This window comes from Miniopterus natalensis, chromosome 10 (genome assembly GCF_054644295.1).
Source record: "Miniopterus natalensis isolate mMinNat1 chromosome 10, mMinNat1.hap1, whole genome shotgun sequence".
In the NCBI taxonomy this organism is placed as follows: domain Eukaryota; kingdom Metazoa; phylum Chordata; class Mammalia; order Chiroptera; family Miniopteridae; genus Miniopterus; species Miniopterus natalensis.
In genome coordinates this window covers 65,145,870-65,171,433 of record NC_142090.1, presented here as the reverse complement: position 1 = coordinate 65,171,433, position 25,564 = coordinate 65,145,870, and the positions used below count along the sequence as shown (strand labels likewise).

Genomic DNA, 25,564 nt, shown 5'->3' with positions numbered 1-25,564 from the left:
AACCTACAGAATGCCTAGTACGTGGAAGGTACTCAACAAACATTACTGAAAAAAATAAGTGAACTAGTAACAGAAAGAGGAGACATTCCCACAGTGAGCCTTAGCAGCAAGCGAGGGCAGCTTCACATGAAGGCAAGAGGATTGGTTAAACAGCACAGGCCCCACAGGTCCCACAAGTCGAGCAGACTCCCAGCTGGGGGGAGGGCTATAATACCAGAAAGGCGGGTAAGGGCAAGGCCACTGAAATGCTGTTTTATGGAAGTCATGGCCCTGATAGAAGAAAAAAAAGAATTAACTGATAGGAAAAAATAATAACTTTACTACTACAGAGAAACCTGAAGACACCTTCTCAACCAAGTAAAGTAACATCCCCTGCAACTGGACAAATAAACATTACACTATGTCATACACTGAGAATACAATATAACTTCTATGACATTCCTGCCTAAAGCACATAACCTGAATTTAATAATGAGAAAACATAAATTTAAAAGCCCATAATAAGGATATTATATAAAAGAATTGGCCTTGTATTCTTCAAAAATACCAATGGCATATACAAAAAGGCACAGGATATGTTCTAGATTAAAGGTGACTAAATAATAAAGACAACTGAATGCAGTCAATGATCCTGGATTTTATTTTGCTAGAATTGACATTATTGGGATGATCGGTAAAATGTGAATACAGTCGGTAGATTAGATGATAGTATTCTATCAGTGCTAATTTGCTGGCTTTGATAATTATGTGCTTAAGAGAATGCCCTTTTTCTTAAGAAATACACATGGGTATTTAGGGGTAGAAGGGCATTATGTCTATAGTTTACTCCTTCAGAGGTCAGAAAAAAAACTGTTATATGAGAGAAGATAAAACAAGTATAGCAAAATGTTACCATCTGTGAAATCTGAGTAAAGAAAATATGGGAATTCTTTGTATTACTCATAACTTTTTTGTAAGTCAGAAATTACATCAAAATAAAAATTTTAAGTAAAAAAAATTATATAACAGCCTGGCCAGGCGTGGCTCAGCAGTTGAGCATTGACCTAGGATCCAGGAGATTGAGATTCGATTCCCGATCAGGGCACATGCCCGGGTTGTGGGCTCAATCCCCAGTCGGGGGCATGCAGGAGGCAGCAGATCAATGACTTTCTCATTATTGATGTTTTTATCTCTCTCTCTCCCTCCCTCTCCCTTCTTCTCTCTGAAATCAATAAAGATATATTAAATAAAATTTTTTTTAAAATTATATAACAAAGAAGGTTCAAAAATTATAATCAGGAAAAATATTTTCAGTATATTACAGTGACTCCTATTTCAGATTTTAAAAGATGACCCCTACATATTCTCCTTTCAAGTTCAAAATTAAAAATAACTCTGAAAGGAGAAAGTGTATAATATCACTATGCTTAGAATGTTACTTTTTAAATACTATAATGCATTCTACTGGACTAACATATTAGACTTTGTCTACATCTAAATTTCATTTAAAAACTAGAATAAATAGTGTCATGAAAGAAAACTATAACACTGACCATCAAAGACTTATTGTGGTGTCCACATAGTAACATTTCTATTTTTATTACTTTAAAACACATTTAGAGTGGTGAGAGGTTGAAGAGGGTAAAGAAGGTCAAATATATGGTGACAGAAACTTTGGGTGATGAGTACACAATGCAATATACAGATGATATATTATAATATACACTTGAAGCCTATATAATCTTATTAACCAATATCACCCCAATAACAATAAAAAATTTAAAACATATTTAAAGTTAACACAATCTGAAAAATAATACCCATCGTACTTGAAGGATTCAGTATGTCTTATATCAACTCAAACATCATGAAATATTACAGGAAAATCTTAGAATAGTACAAATGTGTAAAAGAATTGATTTTACTTTTTTAAATGCAGTGTCAATCAGCCATTTCTGAAAAGGGAAAAAACAAAACAAAATTACCTTCATGGACTGTAATACCACAATTGTCACACTGAATTATTTCATCAGCGTCTTCGCTATTATCTCCAAGACAAACACAGCAAATCAGAATATGGTCCATTTTTTGAGAACTCCAGTTTTGACTCTTCTCAAGAATCAGCGAGTCCTAATATTAAAACATATAAGAAAATCACGTATTTAAATGAAAAGGTAATTTTCATAAATAAATTCTCACTTAAAATTCTTTTATGGATTTCCCTAATTATGCTGCCTTCTCCATTCTTTTAGTAATTTCAGAGCAGGCTACATTGGAGAAGTACACCTCTGTGTCAAAGGACCCTGCAAGCGCCCTCTAACGGTTCACTTCTCTTCAAGTCCCATGTACTTGCTCCTCTAGGGAATGGAAAAGCAAGCATGCAACCAACAACTCCATGTCTGCTTTGCCACCCTGTGTAGTCTAACCCTTAATCTAGGAGAAAGGAAAAAGTAACCTGTAAGTAATTATTAACCCTATACATTGCTTTAAAATGTATAAAACATTAGGCTCCTGCTCTTTAGAGACTTACAATCCTACCCAGGGAAGACAAGACATGCATATATTAAACAGGAATAAAGCAATTCAAGATAACCTATCAGCAAACCTGTCAGCAACTATGTATGTGATGGCAGTTATAGGCCTACACTCCTGATGTGTATAAAGGTAATTCAGGAGTTCCAGGGTCATCCAACTACTGGATGATAGATACATGAGGGCCTACCTAGGTATGTCCATGTATACAGGTACAGAAAACCATCTAAAAAAGGGTCCAGGTTGATTAGTTGCTAGGAGAATCAGAGTACTCATATTAGGTTTATGTCAAGAAATATCTGGTAATAAAGAGCCTAGCTAATTGTAATATAAAAGGAAAAAGATATATTAATAGATAAATATAAAAAGATAAAATTTCAAGAAAGGGAAGAGTTTGCTTCTTTTAATTTAAACCTTCTGCATTATGGATTTAAATTTTAAAGGGTAAGTTAAAAAGATAATAATTCTTGTCATATTTAACAGACTGGGCTTAGTGTTACATAGTAAAAGATGGCACTTAAGTCTATATATTTTCATTTAATAACTTAACCATATTCAGAAAAAAACTAATAAATTAGTTCCATATTATACATTCACTATATTGTTTCATATTTTTATATATTTTTGTTCTCTTAAACTGACCAATATTAAAAGGTAACATTTAGTTATCATTTCAATAGCAGTTTGTGACATCTGAATGAATGACATTTGAATGTCACAATTAATAACAATCAGTATATTTCGTAAACTTGCAATTGATCTGTAAAACAGATCAGAAAAGAGTGCAAAAGTCAACAGGGAGATATGCAATTTCTCTTGAGAATTCTAGTACTTTAAACTTTTATATTTTGCTTCTTTTTGTTATAAATTCAAAGTAGTTTAGGGGCTTTGGACATGGCAAGCAAATAAATGTAAAAAGTTCCTAAAAAGAAAACTCATGTTTTACAGTACTTTGGTACAGTGAGTAAAATAAAAATATGCCCAGATTTTTATCCCATTAGCCATGTTTCACATTTCACTCTAAGTCAAATGTTGTTCGGTTTCATTCTCAACTCTCATTTAATAGCTGTTGAGCTTGAAGCTGTAGTTTTCTCATCTGTAAAATGGGATGATAAAAGTAATACCTACCTCATGAGGTTATTGTGAGAATTAAAAACATAATGTATGTAAGAATGTTCCTGAGACATACTAGATACTCAATAAATGTTCATTCCCATTCTCCTTTCCTCTATTTCTTGCAGGAGGGTGAAAAGAGAAACATTGAGCTGACCATTTATTACATTTAGGAATCTCCCTTGGAACCACAAAAGAAGTTATAAGCCTCAGTGACCACAGCTACTATAAATATGGTTAAGTCCAAAGTGACTTTTCTCTTAGGATAGCACATCTAGGTTTCAAAAAATCACAGACTAGGGAAAGACCTAATAACCAGAGTTTCATGACTGAGAGGATACTCGTATTTATGGGCTGTGACAGTATTTATCTGGTGGAATTACAACAATTAATCAGCCCTTGAAAAAGGTTTATCCATATGGGAAACAAGAAAATTTCAATGGATCAGAAAAAGTAACAGGTAGCTAATTCCAGTATTTTCCTAATTGTCTATTTTGCTCAGGAAAACAGTAAGTGGCTAAATTATATCTCCACACCAATTTCTCTCCTATACATATTATCATTTAGAGGCAGAGATAACAAAGTTAACTGGTGTCTCTGGCCCTGTGTTCCCTATCATTAGAAACTCTTACTAGAAATGTAATGCAAAGAGAGACAAATGGAGGGAAAATAGCACCCTGTAATGATAATGCACAATCCAGTGGTTCACAGGCAGTGCTTCAATGGGAAAATCTGAGTAACAGTCTCTTAAAAAATTATGCTCTATGCCCCGCCAGGCGTGGCTCAGCGGTTGAGCATCGACCTGGGATCCAGGCGATCAGGGTTCGATTCCTGGTCAGGGCACATGCCCGGGTTGCGGGCTCGATCAATGACTCTCTCATCATTGATGTTTCTATCTCTCTCTCTCCCTCTCCTTTCCTCTCTCTGAAATCAATAAGGATATATTTAAAAAAAAAAAAAAATTATGCTCTAAGTTGTCTTTAAGAGATCAAACATAGATTTTAGCACACTTATAATCAGAATATAAAAGCCAACTTAATTAGTTTTCATTAACATATTTCTAAAGCTGTATATATAATTTTTCAAGTTTCTGGAGAAGACAGTTTTCACCACAAAATCTATTTGAAAATATGATTTTTACATAAAAATAGAAATTGGGAAAGTTGGTTTTGAATGGCATGAGAGTATCACTTAGAATATAACTTTAATATTATGGAATAATTTAAAGGATTCTAGTGGTAATTATAAGAATAAATGGGACACTATAGTAAATTAATTATAGTAAATAATTTCATTTTTTCCCTTGAGATTTTAAATTTATACCAAAAATTATAATATTGCCCAATGGTCTCGTGGCTCTAAAATATGCTTAGTGTTCATTTATATGTGTATTCCACATAGATGATTATAAATAATTTATACAACAGGGTAAATTCTAAGTTATATGTATCCTTAATAGAAGGAAATTCCAGCACACTACATGTAAAACCAGAATTAAAGGAATCTATTGCCTTGAAGAAGGGAATAAAGTTAGTATACCAAGAAGTTTGACCAATAGTTCCATGTTTTTAAACAAGGTTAAATTCTTAAGAATCTCAAGTAATTTTTGTACAGTGTTAAAAATTGATTGTTTACACCTTAAAGAAATGTTTTATTTTGAAATGTGTAAAAAGGCAATTGATTAATAAGAAGCCCTAAACACAGTGGTTATTTATAAATTTCAGCAAAAGTTTTACATTTTAATTAGCAAATCAGAGGAGAATTGCCATTTCTGCACATGGCAAGACACTACTATCCATTTATTATAACTGAGTCTTTTATTTTAAAAAAAAACAGTAACTTCCATCTGAAAATTTCTACTGTTATGACTTTCTGTCATATATTAGTCCAAAGTTCTTTTAAAGTCCTGAATATGGAAACCAGGCTCTGAAAATACTATATAGCCCTCTGCCAAAAATTTACTTCAGGAAACTAAAAGGCAAGATAACTTAGTGAATCTCAAAGCTTCAAGATAAAAGTTTGAAATAACAGACACATAACCATATTCTGAGGAGACTGTTCAAAGTGCACCAAATTTAAAAATGCTATAATACCACTGACAAAGGCAAGTGCCCCTATGCAGAAAATGCCCAATTCTAGAACAGTAGTTCTCAAGATATAGTCTAGGAGCTGTCCTTTAGGGCCGTCCACAAGGTAAAGGCCATTTTCATAATACTACTAAGCCTATTTGCCTTTTTCACTCTCTTATCATGGGTGTAAGGTAAAGTTTTTCACAAGCTACATGACATGGGATGGCAATGGAATCATCGACCTGACAACTTATATACTTCTATATGTCTTATTTTTTGACATTTCAAAGTTTTAAATTGAAATGGTAAATATCGATATATAACCTATATAAATAATAACTGCGATCCTCAATAATTTTTTAAAAGTTTAAAGAGGTCTTGAAACCAAAATGTTTGAGAATCACTGCTCTAGAGTATTTCAAGGCCTGTAGCATAGATAAGATGTTCAGACCATTAACAGCCAATAATTTATAAAAGGCCCCTGCTCAAAAAAATATCAAATTCCCCTAAAAAACTTCAAAGTTCCTGAAGTTCCTGGGTATCACTTACATGACACCCAACATCCTTTCCCTACAAACCACTTGACATAGCAGCCAAGAAAAAAAGTGCATCTGCTTATAAACTAAATATAATTCTATTAGGTATTTCTAAAGCCACATTAGCTATCTCTACTCCAAAGCAGTATTTGAAAACTTATAAAGCAGAGAAAAATAAAACTTCAAATATAACCAAATAAATACATATTAACTAACGGACACTTGGCAAGGTATATCTACCTAAGATAGCCAAGAAGACACAAACATTGGCTATAAGGCAACAAGGATTACTTTTATTCATCTTTTTACAAAATCAAGATCATATGAATAGGAAATTTAGAAACATAAGATAAAATGATAATCTCAATTGAATAGTTTTTTATCAAAATGTAGTATCTAGTTTGAGTAACATTTCAATAAAACTAATATCAAAAATTATTGAAGAATTTGAATAATAGTTTTGGGAGGGAAAGCAGTTATCAAGCTTTCAGGGAAAATTAACTTTCTGTAAGTTCTACATTTCTACATAGGGTAGAGGCAAAAGGAAAGTTAACATAAAATAACAGAAGAGGAATTAATTTAGCTACTTAAGAAGAAACAAGGCACTTTTCCAAGAAATACTCTGGAATCTCATTCCTTTGGGACTGTTAACCTAAATATATCAAGTCCCATTATTTACTAAAGTCTCTTCTGGTAAGAAAAAACCAAACAGCACATGTGACCTTGAAGTGCATCATAAAAATAGCCTACAACCCCTTAAGCAATATATTATGCATTATAGATTATTAACAAATGGATACCAAAGAGATTCTATGTGGCAAATTTCTGGACATATGAAGGTGTTCCCCCTATCTTAGCATAAGTCTAATCCATGCTGCCTCTATCATTAGCCGGCCTACTTTTGTGAATGTCAGGCTAATAAAAATGAAGAAAGTGATGCTGCCAAAGGTAAACTTATTCAGTAAATACAGATGGAATACTAAGTGCTATAAAATAAAGTGGATACATACCTAAAAAACAAATGTGAACAGCTGGATTTTCCATACTTCTATTTCCATAAATTGGCACTGAGAATATGGAACTGCCTGTGCTACATTATTATAAATACTATATTATAACCCAAATGACAATTCTCTTTACCTAAAGATAAGAATTAAGATAGCACTGGAGGCAAGCAACACTCTTCATATGAAAGTAGGCACAACAGAAGTTAAAAAATGTTTATAATCTAAAATATAAACTGTTGTTTCATCTCTACTGACATATAACCCCTCACTGACTGCTATGTATTATTTCGGTAAGAAAATCACCATATTTTTTAATGAAACTTAGTTAAGATGGATAATCACTGCTAAATAAAATTTGTAAGCAGAAGAAATGTAAAAGAACAAATAAAGCATAAAAGAAAAAATTTTCTACCAGTTTAACCTATGTCAATGGTATGAAAAACAAAGTGCTTGATAAAGTGAAAGTGAATTTTCATGACTATAAACACACTAACAAAATGACACTTATATTCTAGTTCTACATGTGATGTAACAAATACATCTACATGTGGGAAGACAACTCAGTCTTTCTTTTGAAGAAAAACATATACATAAACACACAGACAAAAAGACACAAATGTGTTTGACTGAAGAGTCTTGAATGTTGCATCTCGGGCCCAATGGATAAACCTAATTTTCAGCAGTAGAACATCACGTGGAAGAACTGAGTCATTACATGTAGTTTTATGATAGAAATGTTTGTTTGGTGATGGAAATGTTTGTTTTCATTTCTTTGTAGAGAGAACTTATTCACTAAATACATGTAAACATATCGTTTATATTTACTCCCATACATCTAAATCAAAGATCTGGTGACCATTCAGACAATGGTGCAACGACTGGTAAAGAAATTAACCTTGAAAATTAATCTCTAAAAGTCTGAGACAATTGTTAAGCTGTTGTTGCCTTGCTCTCAAGTATTCTAAAAGTCTAAACTTTTACGTGGATATGAACATAACGGAGTTGAAAGAAAGGTGACCCTTTTTTCCATAATCCAATTAGCATCCTTCAGCAGGCCTAAGGACAGTGGGGTGAGAGGATAGAAAGGTCAAGGAGAAACCCTACCATTTCCCAAGTCTATGGATATAAGAATATTCCTCTAAGCACATGGACTGTGAGCTCCTTGAGAACGATGACTGCGAGCTCCTTGAGGACGGTGACAGACAGCAGGAATTCAATAAAGGTGGCTGAGCAAGTGAATGTGTTACACCGACTCCCTCCTCTCTCCCCGGGATTGCAGGGAAGCGGCTACGGCCCGAGCGGCCCGGCCTCGAGCACTCCCGTCACCCCACAGACAGACCCATAAAAAGCGGCGCTCTACCTCGTTGCTCTTGCTCTGAGATAGGGCGAGGCTATCATTGGTCAGTTCCTCGTCGTCGGCGCAGTTCCGGCTGGGCGCCTTGCCCCGCCTCTTCCGGCCGCCCTCGCTGGCCGGGCTGCCGCGGCCCTCCTCGGGGCCCTCGTGCTCCTCCTCGTCGCTGCCGCTGCCCTCCTCCTCCTCGTCCTCGTTGTCCCCGTCGCTGCCCTCCTTCTGAGAGGCAGCTCTTCCCTTTCTCTTCACCACCGTGGGCCGCCAGTCATTGTCGTCCTCGCTGTCGTAGTCGTCCATGTCGTTCAGCTCTTCCATGGACACGAAATCCAGAAGCGGCCGGTTTCGGCGCAGGTTCCACTTCTTGGGCTCACTGACTTGCTCCTCCGCGGCCGTGGGGGGGCCCGAGGGCGACGCGCTGACCGCGGGAGGGCTGGTGGCCGGGGCGGGGGCGGCGGCCAGGGGGTCGGGCGCGGCGGCCGCTTCCTTCTCCCCCTCGCCCTTGTCTCCCTCCTTCTCTCTCTCCCGCTCCCGCTCCTTCTTCTTGCGCGGCCTTTCTCCGCTCTCTTCTTCCTTCCTCTCCGCTTTCGTTAGCTGTTTCTCTGACGACAGTGCGTCTTCCTCTGCAGGGTTTTTAACTGGCTCTTCTTTGACTTTAACATCTTCACTCAGTTCTTCCTCTAAAATATTCTCTTCAGAATCACTACAGGAGCCTTCTCCACTGTCCTTTGAGGGGTCTTCACTTCCATTACCACTCCCTTCAGAATCTGTTGAAAATATGAGAAAAAAAACCACACATATGTAGATACATACACACACACACACACAACGCGGACACAAATGAAACCACCAAAACCTGTGAACAACTTGTCAAACGATATAAACAAATTTAAGGCAAGTGATGGCAGACATTACTAACCTGGTTAAATGGTAAGTCAATGAAGCTGGTTGATGGTTTTAGCTCAACAGAGCACTAATGAAGATGAAAATACGTAACTAAATTAAAATATGCTTTAAAAAGAGCACTGTTTTGTCGTACAACACATGTGTTATTTGGTACCCTGGAGGCAACTTTTTTCTAAAACTAAATGTCATTCCTTATAAAGTGGGTACTTGATTTTAACTTAATGATAATAGAATACACACCAAATTCCTCTTCCGTTATTACAGCTTCCTTTCATAAACTATATGGACTTCCAAGCATTGCGTCACATCCAGAACAAGAAAATCCTGGCCCAAAAAACCTCGTTCCATCGCTTCATGCTTTACCCAGCAAAATTAAGCGCAGGTATTTACGCCAGTCACCGTGTACTACACCCCTAACACACCAATCAGTGTTAGCACCAAGCACACAGGTGGGAGGGGACAAGAGCAATGGCTCAGCAAAGGGAGGCTGCAACAGAAGTTACCAGTTTTCCTGCTTATTAGGTTACTTACTAGGATATCAATAAGAGTTACCTAAACCTTCAAAAAGTCTAGGCAGTGACTGCTATATCCCCTAAAATGAAAGAAATTAATGAATTTTTAGAAAACTAAGCCGTCTTGGAAATAAGCAGCCACAACAGTCACTAAAAAGATAGGCTAAGGACATTAAAGAGTTCACATAGGACTGTAAGCCTTCTAGAAAGTTTCTCCTGTTCCTGCCTGGCACAGCCCAGCTCTTAACACTGTTTAGTAACCTCCTAATCATCTTTATGCCTGATCAAATAAAAACCTAAAATATCTGGGGAGAGGGATATGGGGGTGGGGGGAGGAAAAAGGAAGGGGAACAGGAGGAAGTGGGAAACAAACTAGCCACACCCATCGCCAACACCAGTAATAAAATCTGTAAGATGATGAATACTTTGCACCTATAACCAAGAAAAGGGTAATAACAAATGATGGAAAATTTATGTTTCTACACCATTTTAATTTCTGTTAACTCAACCAGCCTTAGCCTCTATAATTTATTGGGCATTAGATGTAAAGAAAGTTGTATATAATTAATACCTGACATTTAAAATAGCTCAAAAATCCTTTACAAATGACTGGTAAAATAAAAATCCTGCCAGATAAATCACATTAAAAAGAAAAAAGAAAAAAAAAGTCTAACATTTAACAGATGTCGACTGACCTTATAAAATCATTGTCAATCTCTAGTTTATCATGCAGATACCCACAGGTTATTCAGGACTGTTGTGAAAAAACACTCTCATCCTAAGAAATCTTGCATAGGAACCAAAATCATGTAGGTCAACAATCCCTCATCTGAATTTTTTGGAGCCAGATGTTTTAGAAGTTAGATTTTTTTTTTTAAATTTTAGAAGGGTATAATGGTATCTGGACAATATATCACACTAGTACCCCCAGTGAAGTCTATGGTCCTGTCCTATAATCGAATACATTACTTCTGCAATAAAATGTATGAATATTTAGAGTAAGATACATACACTCCAAATAAACTATCAGTACCAATCAGGTTTTACCATCAAATAGGTTTATGCCAAACTTAGGAAACACCTCTGGATTTGTGAGCTCCTTGGATTTCAAAAAAGTATGGGGACTCAATATCACTCACAAATAGGTGACTTCAGTCCAATAGCTCTATAAATCATTAAGAAAATTATGACTTTTTTTTTAATACTACTAACAAACCCAACCTACAAAAACAATCTACCTCTGGAAAATATAGTAATTTCTAGATATTTTAGACAATGATCTATTAAACAATAAGTAGAGTTGACTAAACACTTCTAAGGCAAAAAAGAATCTCTGTGCACACTGACTAAAGAAAACTAGAACATCTTATAAGCAAGACAATAATGAAGAACTGGGAGATGGAGAAAAGGTACTTTTCATCTGGATTAATCTAGAAGCCTTTTTAGAAGAACCTAAAAGGTACTGCTAGTTATTTTACCAATAAAAACGTAACAACAGATACAAAAGATTAACCAGGGCACGAACGTGGTTACCTGATCAAAACTGAGAGGAATCCAACTTTGCTATTAGTAAATTTTACAAAACATCAAGAATTATTGTAATTTTGGTTTGGTGGTTGTTGCCAATACCAATCAATTAATCATTTTTCAAAGTAGAGGGAAAGTGATACTTTGATTGTTCTTACTTTAGAACCAGGCCTGAACAGAGCACAGTTTTTAATAACTTAAGTGGTTTACACCTGTTAACAAAGCATTACAAGAAAGTGAGTTTTTCCACAAATCCAAGTCCTAGGAGCTTACCCAACCCTTCACTCCAAATATGACATATGAGCCGACTCCAACTGCAGGCATCAGGAATATGTCACATTCTATTTTCTCTGATGTCTGAAAAATAACTTCATCTCATTAGTCATCACTTCTTTTTGGTACATATGTACTTGAGGGATGGAGATAAAAATACTTAGTTACCAGCATGGCTTGGCAATAATAATAACAATGAGAAAATCAGGGTCCTTGGCTGTCTATATTTTTGTAGGCTGCAAAGAAAAATTTCCTCTTACTACAAATTCAAACGAAGACTCTCTGCCATATTCCAAATCTATCACTTACACCCTTTAAAGAAAAAAGAACAGACAGAGAAATAATCCAAATACTTCAAATACGCTAATCTTAGGTATACGGGCCAGTTAATTCTAAGTCTATAATAAATAATTTTTACACTAGAAAAAAATATTTAAAATTGAAATCCCTACTTCCTATTCAGTTAAACAGAAGGTAACCTTTCTCAAGCACACAATCTATCAAAATCTCTCTAATCAAGAGCTACTTCAATTTAGAGTTACAGATTTTCTTCCCGTTACAGAATTTAAAAAAAACCTTCAAGAATCCCTTCACAATATTCAATGCTTAAGTTTTCCCCATGATTAATATCAAACAATAAAATCAAAAACAAAAAACAGTATGACTTAAATCAGAGTTTTTATGTTAGCTTTGCAATATAAAAAACCATCTTTGTTCATCAGATCTAATTATTTAATTATTCCATTCACTGATAAAGTTCAAGAGCGATTAGTTTTATAAACATACAAGCCAGACAGACAACAGACAGATCACCAGTCTGCTGGTTATTCAGTTATCATCTTGTGACCAGTTTGACTAATCCTGTACAGCTAAAAAGCCAGTCAACTCAGCTCACCCTCTATTTCCAGGTGTGACAATTTTGTCCAACAGAGGACAGTTGACAGTGTCTAGAGAATGGGTGCCATGAAAGAACCAGGGGTGGGGGGCGCTAGGTAGAGAAGATGCTCCTGGCATTTAGTAAGCAGAAGACAGGGATGCTGCTTAATATCCTACAACACACAGGACAGGCCTCCACAACAAAGAATTGTGCGGCACAAAATGTCCACAGTGCTGAAGTTGAGAAACCCTGGTCTGGCATATAAGGCCTCAATGTGACCTCATCCTACTTTCCCTGGCTCGTCTCCTCTTTTATTCAGTTGTGATCCAGGATTAATAAACAATATTTTCCAGCCTCTACACTTTTAACACAACACTTCCTCCACCTAGATTTGGGCTGTTAATTTAACTCTATCTCCTCATTGAATTTTCCTCAATAAATCCAGTCTAAAGTAGTCCCATATCCTTTGAAAGACTTAACCTGTATAAGTGATCAATCATATGCTGTATCATCTATCCATTATATTATCTAGTTACTCTATTATTAGCACTATTTCTTAGTGAATTTGCCATAACATTCAGAAAAGTGCTTTTAAACAAAGCTACAATGGTCAATGAACATACTTTGATCCACTTAAGCTAAAGTCAGATTAAGCACAAAATATTACCAAAGCAAAGTCCCAGACTGACTCTTCCAATTAAATTACTTTCTGACAATTTCACCTCACTAAACTATGACTTAAGATATGAAGTTAACCAGTTTATTTTTTTCATTAGATTCCACATATAAATGAGATCCTATTGTCTGTCACTTATATCTGGAATCTAATGAAAATAAACCGACAAAATAAATCCAGAGACATGGAAGCATCAAACACACTGAGGAATCTCAGAGGGAAGGGGTGGGGGCAGCAAGAGATCAACCAAAGAATTTATATGCATCACCCATGGACACAGACAACGGTGTGGTGCAGGCCTGAGGAGGGGGCTGGAGTAGGGAGGAGGAAAGGGTCAATGGGGTGAAAAGGGGTGTCATCTGTAATACTTTCAACAATAATGATAAATTTTTAAAAAATCAAACCTATTTCAAAAGATAACTAAATAAATAGCCCGGCCGGGCGTGGCTCAGCGGTTGAGCGTCAACCTAGGATCCAGGCGATCGGGGTTCGATTCCCGGTCAGGGCACATGCCCGGGTTGTGGGCTTGATCAGTGACTCTCTCATCATTGATGTTTCTATCTCTCTCTCTCCCTCTCCTTTCCTCCCTCTGAAATCAATAAAGATATATTTTTTAAAAAATAAAAATATAAATGAATGAATGAATGAATGAATGAATGAATGAATGAATGAAAAATATAAAGTTAACCATCTCACTTTGGCCAGAGTTGGGGGACACAGCATTGTTATTTTGTCATTTAGTAAAATGCATGTACTCTTCTTCAAAAAGATTACATTTATGTAGCAGATTACTAAATGAATCTATCCTAGCCCTAATCCTAGGTCCAAGTCTCAAATATAACCACTTGAACTAGGCCAAACCATGAAATTGCCAATATTTGACAGTTTTATACCTATAAAAGTGGTAATTTTATATAGTTTCACCTAACATTTCTACATATGCTTTTTCTGGTGGTTAGCACCATAATTCTAATATACTTAAATCCTGTTTTAGGACTTATTAATTGTAAAATTTATTGACTCTCCTCAATGAAAAGTGAAAAATTTAGCTCTACTTTCACATTAGAGATAAAAGAAAATCTATTTTCAGTCCATAATTTTTTCATGGTAGAGGCTAATAATTATTAACTGTTGATAATTATTGAGCAATATTTATCCTTTTAGACCTATTATCTGAGAAACACATGAATAAAATTATGTTTATCTGCAAGGGTCTTAAATATAATAACCTTTGGCTATGGAACTGTATATATTCTATTTTTTCAAGATTTTTTTTCTTGATTTTTAGAGAGAATGGGAGAGGGAGAGAGAGAAACATCAATGTGAGAATAATACACTGACTGGCTGCCTCCTGTACCCCACGACCGGGGATCAAGCCTGCAACCTGGGCAACCTTTTAGTGCACGGGAGGATGCCCAACCAACTGAGCCACACCAGCCAGGGCTATATTTATTCTTATAGCCAAACAGAAATAAGAAGTTTTATAGTCAGAATTTCAGATTTCAAAATGATCAGAAGAAAATGATGCACAGAATCCAGGTGAAAATTGAGGTCAATCAATCTAAGCATTTTTACATTAAGTTCTAAGGAAGCAGGAGTCATTTCTGGAAACTTTTTGAAAGAAGCTATGATCCACAAATGGTTTCTACGTCTCCACTTTAAATTTAACCTCCTATTCACAGATAGGGTTGAGATTCCACAACATCAGCATGTTTGAAAACCAGGGATAAGTCTAACTAATGTTTTATTTCCTGGAAGAGTCCAACTACCTCAGGCAGAGAAAAAGACTCAAACAGGAGTCACTGGTAATCTAGAGTAAGCCAAGATCTCAGCTATGGGAGACACCAATGTACCTAATCCAAGAGCAGAAGATACCACTTAATGTCTATTGACTGTGAACTATTTTAAAGAAAATAATTTTCTACTAAACTCTCATTTACAATTACATCAAGGACTACACAAATAAATTTTGATCTAGGGTCACAAATTTAATCTCCACAGAGGTCTGGAAAGTAAATTACAAGTACAGCCAGCTAGGTATTATGACAAGAGGGAACAGAAAGTATATAGATTTTTAGTGCTTTTACTTTTTTTTTTTAATTATCAGCTAACAAAACTCATCCTAACACTTACCGCAAATAACAGATAATTCCCATCAACTCTGATTAAGATTTAACAAGGTCAGGAATTTCTACTTAGCTTGATACCATAAATTATTTTGAGAAAGTAGTTTGTACGATTAAACTGTTTTAACCTTTGTAAAAGAGAAGTGATACCTGTGAATTACTCCATCTTAATAAGCAAAAAGAAAAAAATTATTTACAAAATCAGAATTTACTGCCCTGGCCAGTGTGGCTCAGTGGGTTGACCATCATCCCACGCACCAAGAGGTCACTGGTTCAATTCTAGATCAGGGCACATGCCCAGGTTTCTGGCTCAATCCCCAGTGGGGCCATGCAGGTGGCAGCCAGTGGATGTTGTGCTCTCACTTCAATGTTTCTCTCCCCCTCTCTCTTCCCTTCCTCTCTCTTTAAAATCAATACAATTTTTAAAAAATAAAAATCAGAATTTACTGCCAAAAAATATTTATGGAATACTTAAGTAAATTAAGCTTTGGAGTTTTTCTCATAATGGTATTCAAATAAGTCGTAATTTTTGAGAACCAGCTATTTTTGTCACACTTTACAATCTGGACCGTAACAAACCAAAACATTCTAATCAAGAATATTCTGCCAAGGGTTCACCAAGAGAACTAAAGTAGATTTGGATTTTACCCCCTTGCCCTACCCGTTCTTTGGAAGTACCAAGCATCAGTGGATCAACTGAATGGAAGATAAAAAAGCTGAGAAGCAAAGGTTAAAAAAACAATCAAGATAAACCTAACAACTTTTGGTTACTAGGAGTGACCTCAATTAGTCACCATAACATCCAAGTAGTTTTGGTTTAAGATTATTTCCTATCTCTTTTTAGGATCTAAACATAGAAAAGATTATAAATTTTGGAATCAAAAGATATGGATTAGATTCCATTATGGCCTGAGTGACCTCAAGCAAGATCTTAATTTTTTTTAATACATTTTTATTGAATTCAGATAGGAAGGGAGAGGGAGATAGAGATAGAAACATCAGTGATGAGTCACTGATCAGTTGCCTCCTACACGGGTCCCCACTGAGGAGCAAGCCCTGACCTCCAGGTTCATAAAGTGATGCCTCAAGGGCCTCAAGCAAGTTCTTTAAATTCAGTTTCCTTATCTATAAAATATCTCCTTTACTAAATTACTTTAAAAGTTAAATGAGATTATAGAAACAAAAAGTTCTCAGTAAATCACAAGTGAATTCTGATTGTTGATGCTATTAAAAGTAATAATAGTAATACAACCTAACTTCATCCTTTCCTATCATCCCTAGCAGGAAAAAAACAGAAAGGAGATAGGACTAAGCATATAAAATTTTATGGAAGAATACTTAAAAATTGTTAAAGGGATGAGCCCTGGCAGGGTAGCTCAATTGGTTAAAGCATCATCCCAATGCACCAAAGTTGTGGTCAGATCTCCTGTCAGAGCACATACAAGAAGCAACCAATGAATGCATAAAAAAGAGAACAACAAATCGATGTTTCTCTCCAATCAATCAATTAATAAAATCAATTAATTTTAAAAAACTTCTAAAGGGATGAAATTGGAACGGCTTACATTTCTCACTTTATTTAAATTTCCGTTCAAAAGGGGCAGAATTATAAGTAATGTTTATTGTTCATGTGTCTTGGTATTATTCACATAAAATATTTAATCAAAATTTGTATCCACTTCTCAGATTCCTGAAATTAAAATTTTATATGTATCTCTACATGAGTTACCATGAACAGAAGATACAAAGTAAACCATGCTCTTCTGTTTTCCAGTTTTGCGCAATGTGAATACATAACCTTTAAAAAAAGCTCATTGTTTTTAAAATCACAAAATGTAGAGCAAGCACGCACGCTTTACATCTCAGAGAGCCTTGAATGGCCCAATCCACAAGGTCCAGCAGCTACTACAAAGCACAACTTTTTTCTCTGGTCAGTTTTAGTAAAACATCGCTCAGAGGGGGCCACGTGATTGGAAAAGAAAGGAACCCTACTCTCTCATCAACAGTTCATGGCTCACATCACTCTCAGGATATTACTCCACCTCGTGATCTCTCTCAATTTTTTTTCCTCTATCCATAAAATAAGCATGAATGTAATCTCAAGCAAAGAATAGAGCAAATGTTTTTGCATCTTTGGAATAGGTCCTCTTGCAGGCTCCTTATCTAAGTACCAACAAAAACAGATGCAATGATAAGACCTAGCGAGAGGATCCTAGAGAGATGTGGGAAATCAAATGGACAAAATAAATGACGTTTGTGTGCTTTAACTTTAAATTGGCATTTTCATCAAAACCAATTCTTTAAAAAAAAGTCTGAAAATAAACCCAACTCTGGAAAGCTGGGAAAGGGAAGAGAGAAACATTTACCTGAGGCATCTCCAACTTTAAAATCACTGTCATCTGAACTATCATAATCGAGAGCTTCAAGCAGAGAAGCTGCCAACGGCTTCACCTGCCTCCTCTTGGAGCTGCGATCCACTGTTAAAAAATAAAAATTAAAAAATTATAGCTTCATTTAAAATCACACAAAGCACAGGGGAGAGCTGTGGTGCTGAGGGAAGGAAGGCACAGAAGGCCCCGTGCCGGGGGTCCTGATCTAACTCAGTTCTCAGCAAAAGGTGCAAAAGGTGCGGGGAAGGTAGGGGTGGGGACGGGCCGGGGGGCCGGGGGCGCGGGCAGCCCCGGCCCGCGCGGGACGAAGGCGGACGCAGCCCCGCCGCAGCCGCCCCTCTTGCGCATCTTGTGATGTTTCTGGACTCGCCCATAATCCCTCATCGAGACACCGTGACATCCACAGGAAGCAAATGCAAGGCCCAGGGAATGAGAGCAGCCGCGATCGTTCCCGCGGGCCGTGGAGGGGAAGCGCGCCCAGCACCCCACCCCCGCCCTGCGGTCCACCGGCCCGGCTCGGGCTCGAGCACCGGCCGAAACGGACCTCTCCGCCCGCGGAGGCTCCGACACTTACTAAGGAATCCGAGAGGCGGTCGTTCGGAGGAGACCCGGGGAGAGGCTGCGGGAGCCCAGCAGCGCCGAGGTCGGGCACTGAGACCGCCGATCCGGTCGTGAGAGGCCACTGAAAACCTGCGGCTCCGCGGGGCGGATCGGGGCGTGCGTCCCCGCCCGGGCGCAGCCCCGCGGTCCCTCCCGCACCCCACCCCCCGGCCCGCCCCGCCCCTTGGTCCTCGCGGAACCGGCCCCCGCCGCTCGCGCCCCTTCCCACGGCGCTCCCACGGCCCAGGCGCCCTCCGGTCCCGGCAGCGCGGCCACCCCGGCAGCCCTGAGGAGTTAACGTTCCCCGTTAAAACTGTTAGGGGGGGAGAAAGAAAAGAAAGAAAAACTTTATTAGCCTGCACCAGAAACAACAAAAGACCCAGACTTTGCACAGTCCGAGGCGCCGGTTGCCTGAGACAATGGGGGACGCAGCGACCCGGATACAGCTCGGAAGACGAGGAAGTAAAAACTCTGGCGGAGCGAGGCCCGGAGTGCAGCGGAGCCCAGAGCGCCTGCGCGGGCCTCGCCTCCGCTCGCCCTGCGGGAGAGAAGCCGAACAGCCGAAAGGCAGCCGAGAGCGAGCCGAGCGGAGCCGAGCGGAGCCGAGCAGTGCCACGGGAACCGAGAAACCCCCGACCCTGCGTGGCTCCTCCCACACGTCCCGGAAGCCCCACCCCCAGCCCAGATGTGTAAGGGGCCAGTTTTGGTTCCTGGTGTTACTTTTTTAAGGTTTTACTCAGAATACGATTTCCCTTTGGGACGTTTGCTAACCTAAGTCACTGTCAACATACCATCTCTTCTGCTGCTTCCATAAATTGCATCCCTTAAAATATCTCGGAACGTTGGGAAATTTTATTTTCTGGAAGTAATATGAGAATATTAGCAATAGACCTTCTTCAATTGCTGTTTTGATAATTACAACTCTTTAACAGAGGAAAAAGCATTACTTTATATTAACTATTGTTACAGTGATTGTACTGTGGACAGACATTTCCACATAAATAAAATATACACATTTAATTGTGAGAAAGAGATAATACACCCAGGGGAAATATTCCCTCTCACACGTATGTTGTGCACTCACTCGTGATGTGTGTCCACACGAATGTGAAATAGTGCCTTTCATCCACTTAGAGAACTTATTTTTTAAAACGAATTTTTAAACATATAAAAACCTGAGGACAGTATGCACAGCCAGGCCTGGCAGCCTTCCCTCAGTGGATGGGCGTTGGCGCGACCCCAGTGCCAGCAGGAATCCCTAGTTCTGGGTGCAGTGAAGAGAGTTTTGTCCAGCGCAAACAGCTCGGCCGGCACAGCGCGGCGTGAAGCCGCTCAGCGGCGTGTAACTCAGCGAGGGAGCCACGCAGCGCGGCGGCAGGCGGCCCGCTCAGCGGTGTGGAACTCAGCGAGGGAGCCACGCAGCGCGGCGGCAGGCGGCCCGCTCAGCGGCGTGTAACTCAGCGAGGGAGCCACGCAGCGCGGCGGCAGGCGGCCCGCTCAGCGGCGTGGAACTCAGCGAGGGAGCCACGCAGCGCGGCGGCAGGCGGCCCGCTCAGCGGCGTGTAACTCAGCGAGGGAGCCACGCAGCGCGGCGGCAGGCGGCAGGCGGCAGGCGGCCCCGGCCCGCCTCCGGGTGAGCCGCTCCGCCCTGGGCTGCCCCAGCCGCACGTCTCACATCTTTGGTGTTTCAGCTCCAGCCGGGGAAACAGTCTTCAGTCTCCCACGGAAAGGAAAGTGCAGTGAGAGGAGAGACTATAGACAGAAGTCCCTGCCCCTGGGACTTTTGTGAGGACACCAAATCCTCACAGTTTGATTGATCCAAAAAGCACTCTCCTGATGGGTCAAAATGAAGCTTCTCTGACTGGCCGGTGAAGATTCTGGATGGAGACGTAGCTGTGCTACCCCTCCGGTGGGACAGAGAAAGCCTGTCCTGTTGACTGAAATACTATTCCAGGACCTCCTTTCGAAGGGCTGGATCATAGGGCAGGAACCGGGGCAGGCAGCCGGCAGGTGCAGGCTTCCACCTGAAGTGTGGTTTGCATTAGAGGTCCCTGTGCAGAAGCAGGCTGCTTGACTCGCTTTTAAATTCGAGCCTACTTTGCCACCAGGAGCCCTCTTCTGTGGGTATCTTCTTTCTTAGGGGTCCGCACCTTCAACAGTTCCAAAGCCCATGCTTATTCACAGACAGGTTAGCTACTTTTAAAAGCAATACTAAAATGTTAGAATCTGAGCAATATTAATACTTTTTAAAATGTTTATATATCAAGGCTAGAGAAAGATGTGCATGAAGCTGATTCGGTTCACTTGTTTATTCTACAAGTATACGTTATTAATGTGGCAATATTTGTAACAGGGAAATACAGTGTTATGAATGACTATAAATTAAATATGTAGGAATCAAATCATATAATGCTGTATTGGAGCTTACTCTTTAAAGAAACATGTGTTTAATGCTTTTATAAACTGGAATTAAATGATATAACATTAAATTTGAAAATTAGTAAGTATTTATGTGGTACAGTTTGTGGGATGGTTACAGAGAGGCTGGATTTTCTGCAAGACAGTTGTCTTTTCCTTTTCCAGAGCTTAGGATATAGTTGAGGATACAAACCAGTCAATAAGCAATTGTTGTATATTGTGAAAAGGGCTACCAGAGAGAAAGTGCACATGCATACAGGAGAGAAGACACTCAGGGAAGTCTTCCTGGAGAAAGTTATATTTGGACCCAGACATAAAGTGTCTGGACTGGCCTGGTGATGGGAGGAAAGGAGACAGAGGTGTTCCAGAGCAGGAAAGGACATGTGCAAATGCCCAGATCTAAGACAGCATGACTAGTCAGGTTCCTCAAAACCTGGGCTACCTCTCATGCCCTCAGGGCATCATAACAGTACTTGTACCAATTATTATTAGTATTTTTATCCTCCCCAAGGATATGTTTATTGATTTGAGAGAGAACGGAAGGGAGACAGAGTGAGAGAGGAACATTGATGTGAGAGAAAGACATTGACTGGTTGCTTCCCGTGCCCACTTCAACTGGGGATTAAACCCAGAACCTAGGTATGCGCCCTCACTGGAAATCGAACCCTCGGCCTTCTGGTGCATGGGAGGATGCTCCAACCAGTGGAGCCACACCAGCCAGGGTTCTTGTACCAATTATATTGCAACCTCATCTTGCTGTTTTCCTCATCACTACTAAAAATGTAAACCCTCCCAATCTCTCTGAACTTCTAGTCTTCTGACCCAAACTACCACTGCTATCTGCCCCCTCAAACCTCTCTATTGTGCTGTAGAAACTTCCATTCCAAATTTAAAAACCTACTTAGTAAACCTTCTTCCTTATGATTGAAACTAAATCCAGGAGGTTTGGAGATAAACAGATGAGGTGCTTGGGGAAAGTAAAATAAATGAAAACAAAAATTGAATTGTCTTACGTGGTTTGAGGGAGAAAATGTAGATCCTGATTACTTTTTCAAAGCATCTAGGAAAGTGCAAATCAGTTTATTATAAGTCTAAGGACAATAGGTCTGATTCACAAAGGGTAACTGAACATCTGAATTACCTTTCTGCCCTCCCCAAATTTCACTGAAATCACAAATATATAAATAGAAATACAGCCATAAAATCATACTACTGCTATAACCTTAGAGAAGTGTCACCCAGCAAACATTTGAGGGCTATTGAAGAATTTTCACAGTTATGGAGGTGGCCTCGGACTGCCAACAAAACCCACCAGACTAAGAAGCTAGTGATCCTATCCAAGTGAAAGAGAGGAAGCACTGAATGAGTTCTTCCAGTAAAATCTCCATATAACGCTCAGATGAGAGATAATGAAGACTGTAGAAAGGACAGGCTTGGACAACAGGCTGGGTAATTCATTGGAAGGAACAAAGCCACATAACAATCCTTTTTCCAGAAAAATGGAAAACAGAGTTTCTCCCCAGAATAAAACTTCAAGTTCGGTTCTATTAAGAAGGAAATCTGCCCGGCTGGGCGTGGCTCAGCGGTTGAGCGTCAGCCTGGGATCCAGGCGATTGCGGTTTGATTCCTGGTCAGGGCACATGCCCAGGTTGTGGGCTTGATCAATGACTCTCTCATGATTGATGTTTCTCTCTCTCTCCCTCTCCTTTCCTTTCTCTGAAATCAATAAAGATATGTTAAAAAAAAAAAGAAGAAGAAGAAGGAAATCTGACTCTAGAAATTACCAGAATGGGCACCAGGTTTATAGGAGAAATAGTGAGCCCAGTGACTATCCACTGCCACAAGAAACAGGAAGATCCAACATACAAACAACTCATAAGGGAGAGCCTATTCACATGCATCCTCCCTCTACCATCAACCTTCTTTTCCCACCCACCACAACCATTGGAGCAGGGACATCTATGAACAGAACTTGTATTCACATCTGCTGGGTGAGGTCTTCTTATTTAGGCAAGGTATATAAATTCTGGCGACCAATACCACACAATCTATGTATAAAGACATATAGGCAACCAGGAATCATTAAATATTTAAGTAAAACTAACAATGTCAGAGGAACTGAATTTTTTAAAACAATTATATGATTCAGATATATCAAGTCACCTATGTACATCATGAGACTTAGAAGAAAGGGAGGCAGAAACCTCTTAACTGTAGCAGCAGCAAAGAAAGCTGCATTATCAATGAGAATAGAATCGACCTTCTAGCTTCTACCTTCAAAGGTATAAGGTCATGTTGGAAGAGCTATTCTGGAAAAGGTTAGCAGCAATAGCAGCACTGGTTTTCTGACTTCTAGATCACAGCTACATTGTATGATCTTGAAATTAAAAGTCCCATTGTATCCCTGACTTTCACTCCTCCAGCCTTTCAAACGATATTGTATACACCAAATTTCTTTTCAGTATAAACTACCCAGAGTGGTTTCTATTTCCTCAACTAACATATTTTCTGATACAGTATTTGGTACAGAAAGGTGTTCATGAAATAACTATATAAGCCTGGCTGAAGTGGCTCAGAGGATGAGATCGCAGTTCGATTCCTGCTCAGGGCACATGCCTGGGTTGCGGGCTTAATCCCCAGTAGGGGGCTTGCGGGAGGCAGCCAATCGATGACTCTCTCTCATGACTGATGTTTCTATCTCTTTCCCTCCCTCTCCCTTCGTCTCTCTGAAATCAATAAAAACATATTTTAGATAGATAGATAGACAGACAGACAGACAGATAGACAGATAGACAGATAGATGATTAGATAGATGATAGATAGATGATAGATATAGATGATAGATGATAGATAGATAGATAGATAGATAGATAGATAGATAGATAGATAGATAGATAGATGATAGATAGATGATGATAGATAGATAGATGATAGATAGATAGATAGATGATAGATAGATTGATAGATAGATGATAGATAGATGATAGATAGATAGATAGATAGATAGATAGATAGATAGATAGATAGATGATAGATTGATAGATTGATAGATGATAGATAGATGATAGATAGATAGATAGATAGATAGATAGATAGATAGATAGATAGATAGATAGATGATAGATAGATAGATAGATGATAGATGATAGATAGATAGATAGATAGATAGATGATAGATGATAGATAGATAGATGATAGATGATAGATAGATAGATGATAGATAGATAGATAGATAGATAGATAGATAGATAGATAGATAGATAGATAGATACCTCAACAGTAGGAATTTAAGATTTATTATTTAACTCGGTGTTGGTCAAAAGACAGTGACAACTTCATTAGCTGTGGAAAATACTATATTGGTAGTAGAAGGCATACACTGGCAAAAATTATTTATATTATCACATGTAATCACCTGGAATAAAGTACCCATTGAAGACAAACCTTTGATAACAAAAGTTTGATAGAATGTTAAGATGGAAATAAGAAATACTGAGCTGGGCTAGCGCCAGCAATTAGCCAAACAATTGCCATTTATGATCCCTAAAGGATATCTTTTGCAGAAAGTCCATGGCTCATTTGATCTCACTATAATTAATATTTTCAGGGATATTTAAGAGAAAACAATAGTGATGAAGTAGGAAAAGATTATACTGAAATTTATGGACTTCGAGAGAATCTCAAACGCTTCCATAGAGAAAAAACACACAATATCTACATAGGAATCAGTTTCAAATTAGAATTCCTAACTGCAACTTTGAGTGTTTGGGAACTTCAAAATCATTTCAATGTTTTTTAATAAAAGGCTTATTGGTAATCACCCTTTTCAAGTTATGTAAAATATATTGATCAAAGAATTTTCTTTAAGGTTTAGGCCGTAAGAATCTACTTAGTATTACATAAGGAAACACTTTTCTTACATATAACAAAAGAATAATATTGCAACACAATTTAAGTTAATCAATTAAGTTTTTCATAGCTATATATTGCACAAATGAGTATCATGAAAATACAATTTCATCTTATCTTTGTGCCCTAGCCAGTTAGTCATCACTCTAGACATAACAAGAGTAATTTTTTTAAAAAGGGTACTTAGCTCAGGGCTGAGTTTTTATAACAACTTTATTGAGATATAATTCACATAACTTAAAACTCTCCCTTTCATATTGTAAAATTTAATGTTTTTTAGCATATTTAAAATTTGTACAACCATCAACACGACTTAATTTTAGAACATTTACATCACCCCAGGAAGAAACCCCATACCCATTAGTAGTAACTCCTCACTCTCCCTCTTCCTAGCCTCTGGCCATCACTAATCTCCTTTCTGTCTCTATGGATTTGTCTATTCTAGACATTTCATAAAAATGGAATAAAAAACATGTGGTCTTATGTGTCTGGCTTCTTTTCACTAGCATAGTGTTTTCATGGCTCATCCACATTGTAATACAGCTTGTTTTTAAATTAACATGGTACTGTAAAATGTGATTGGTATTTGTTCTGCATGGAGAACAAAATAACAAACAAAAGTGAGAGGTGAGTACCTCAGTATTTGCTATAATCGCTGTTTATTAGACAGATCTCTTAGACAAGCCAAGGTATTTTATCCTGTTTCAGTGCATATGAATGGCAGCCTTAGGGGCTGAATTTCACAGGTCCCAAGAAAGCAGAGCAG

General features: G+C 38.4%; 1 protein-coding gene across 1 annotated transcript in view; it reads right to left on the bottom strand.

The window, feature by feature from the left end:
• Window positions 1–18,623, bottom strand: part of PHF14 (PHD finger protein 14) — a 138,269-nt gene extending 119,646 nt beyond the window's left edge. Inside the window, exons 1-4 of the mRNA XM_087821184.1 lie at window positions 18,446–18,623; window positions 17,848–17,958; window positions 8,597–9,351; window positions 1,965–2,109 (exon numbers count right to left, since the gene is read on the bottom strand). Coding sequence (XP_087677310.1) covers window positions 1,965–2,109; window positions 8,597–9,351; window positions 17,848–17,958; window position 18,446 — 1,012 coding nt within the window. The 5' untranslated portion in view covers window positions 18,447–18,623. The remainder of the gene's footprint in view (window positions 1–1,964; window positions 2,110–8,596; window positions 9,352–17,847; window positions 17,959–18,445) is intronic.
• Window positions 18,624–25,564: the final 6,941 nt, after the last annotated feature.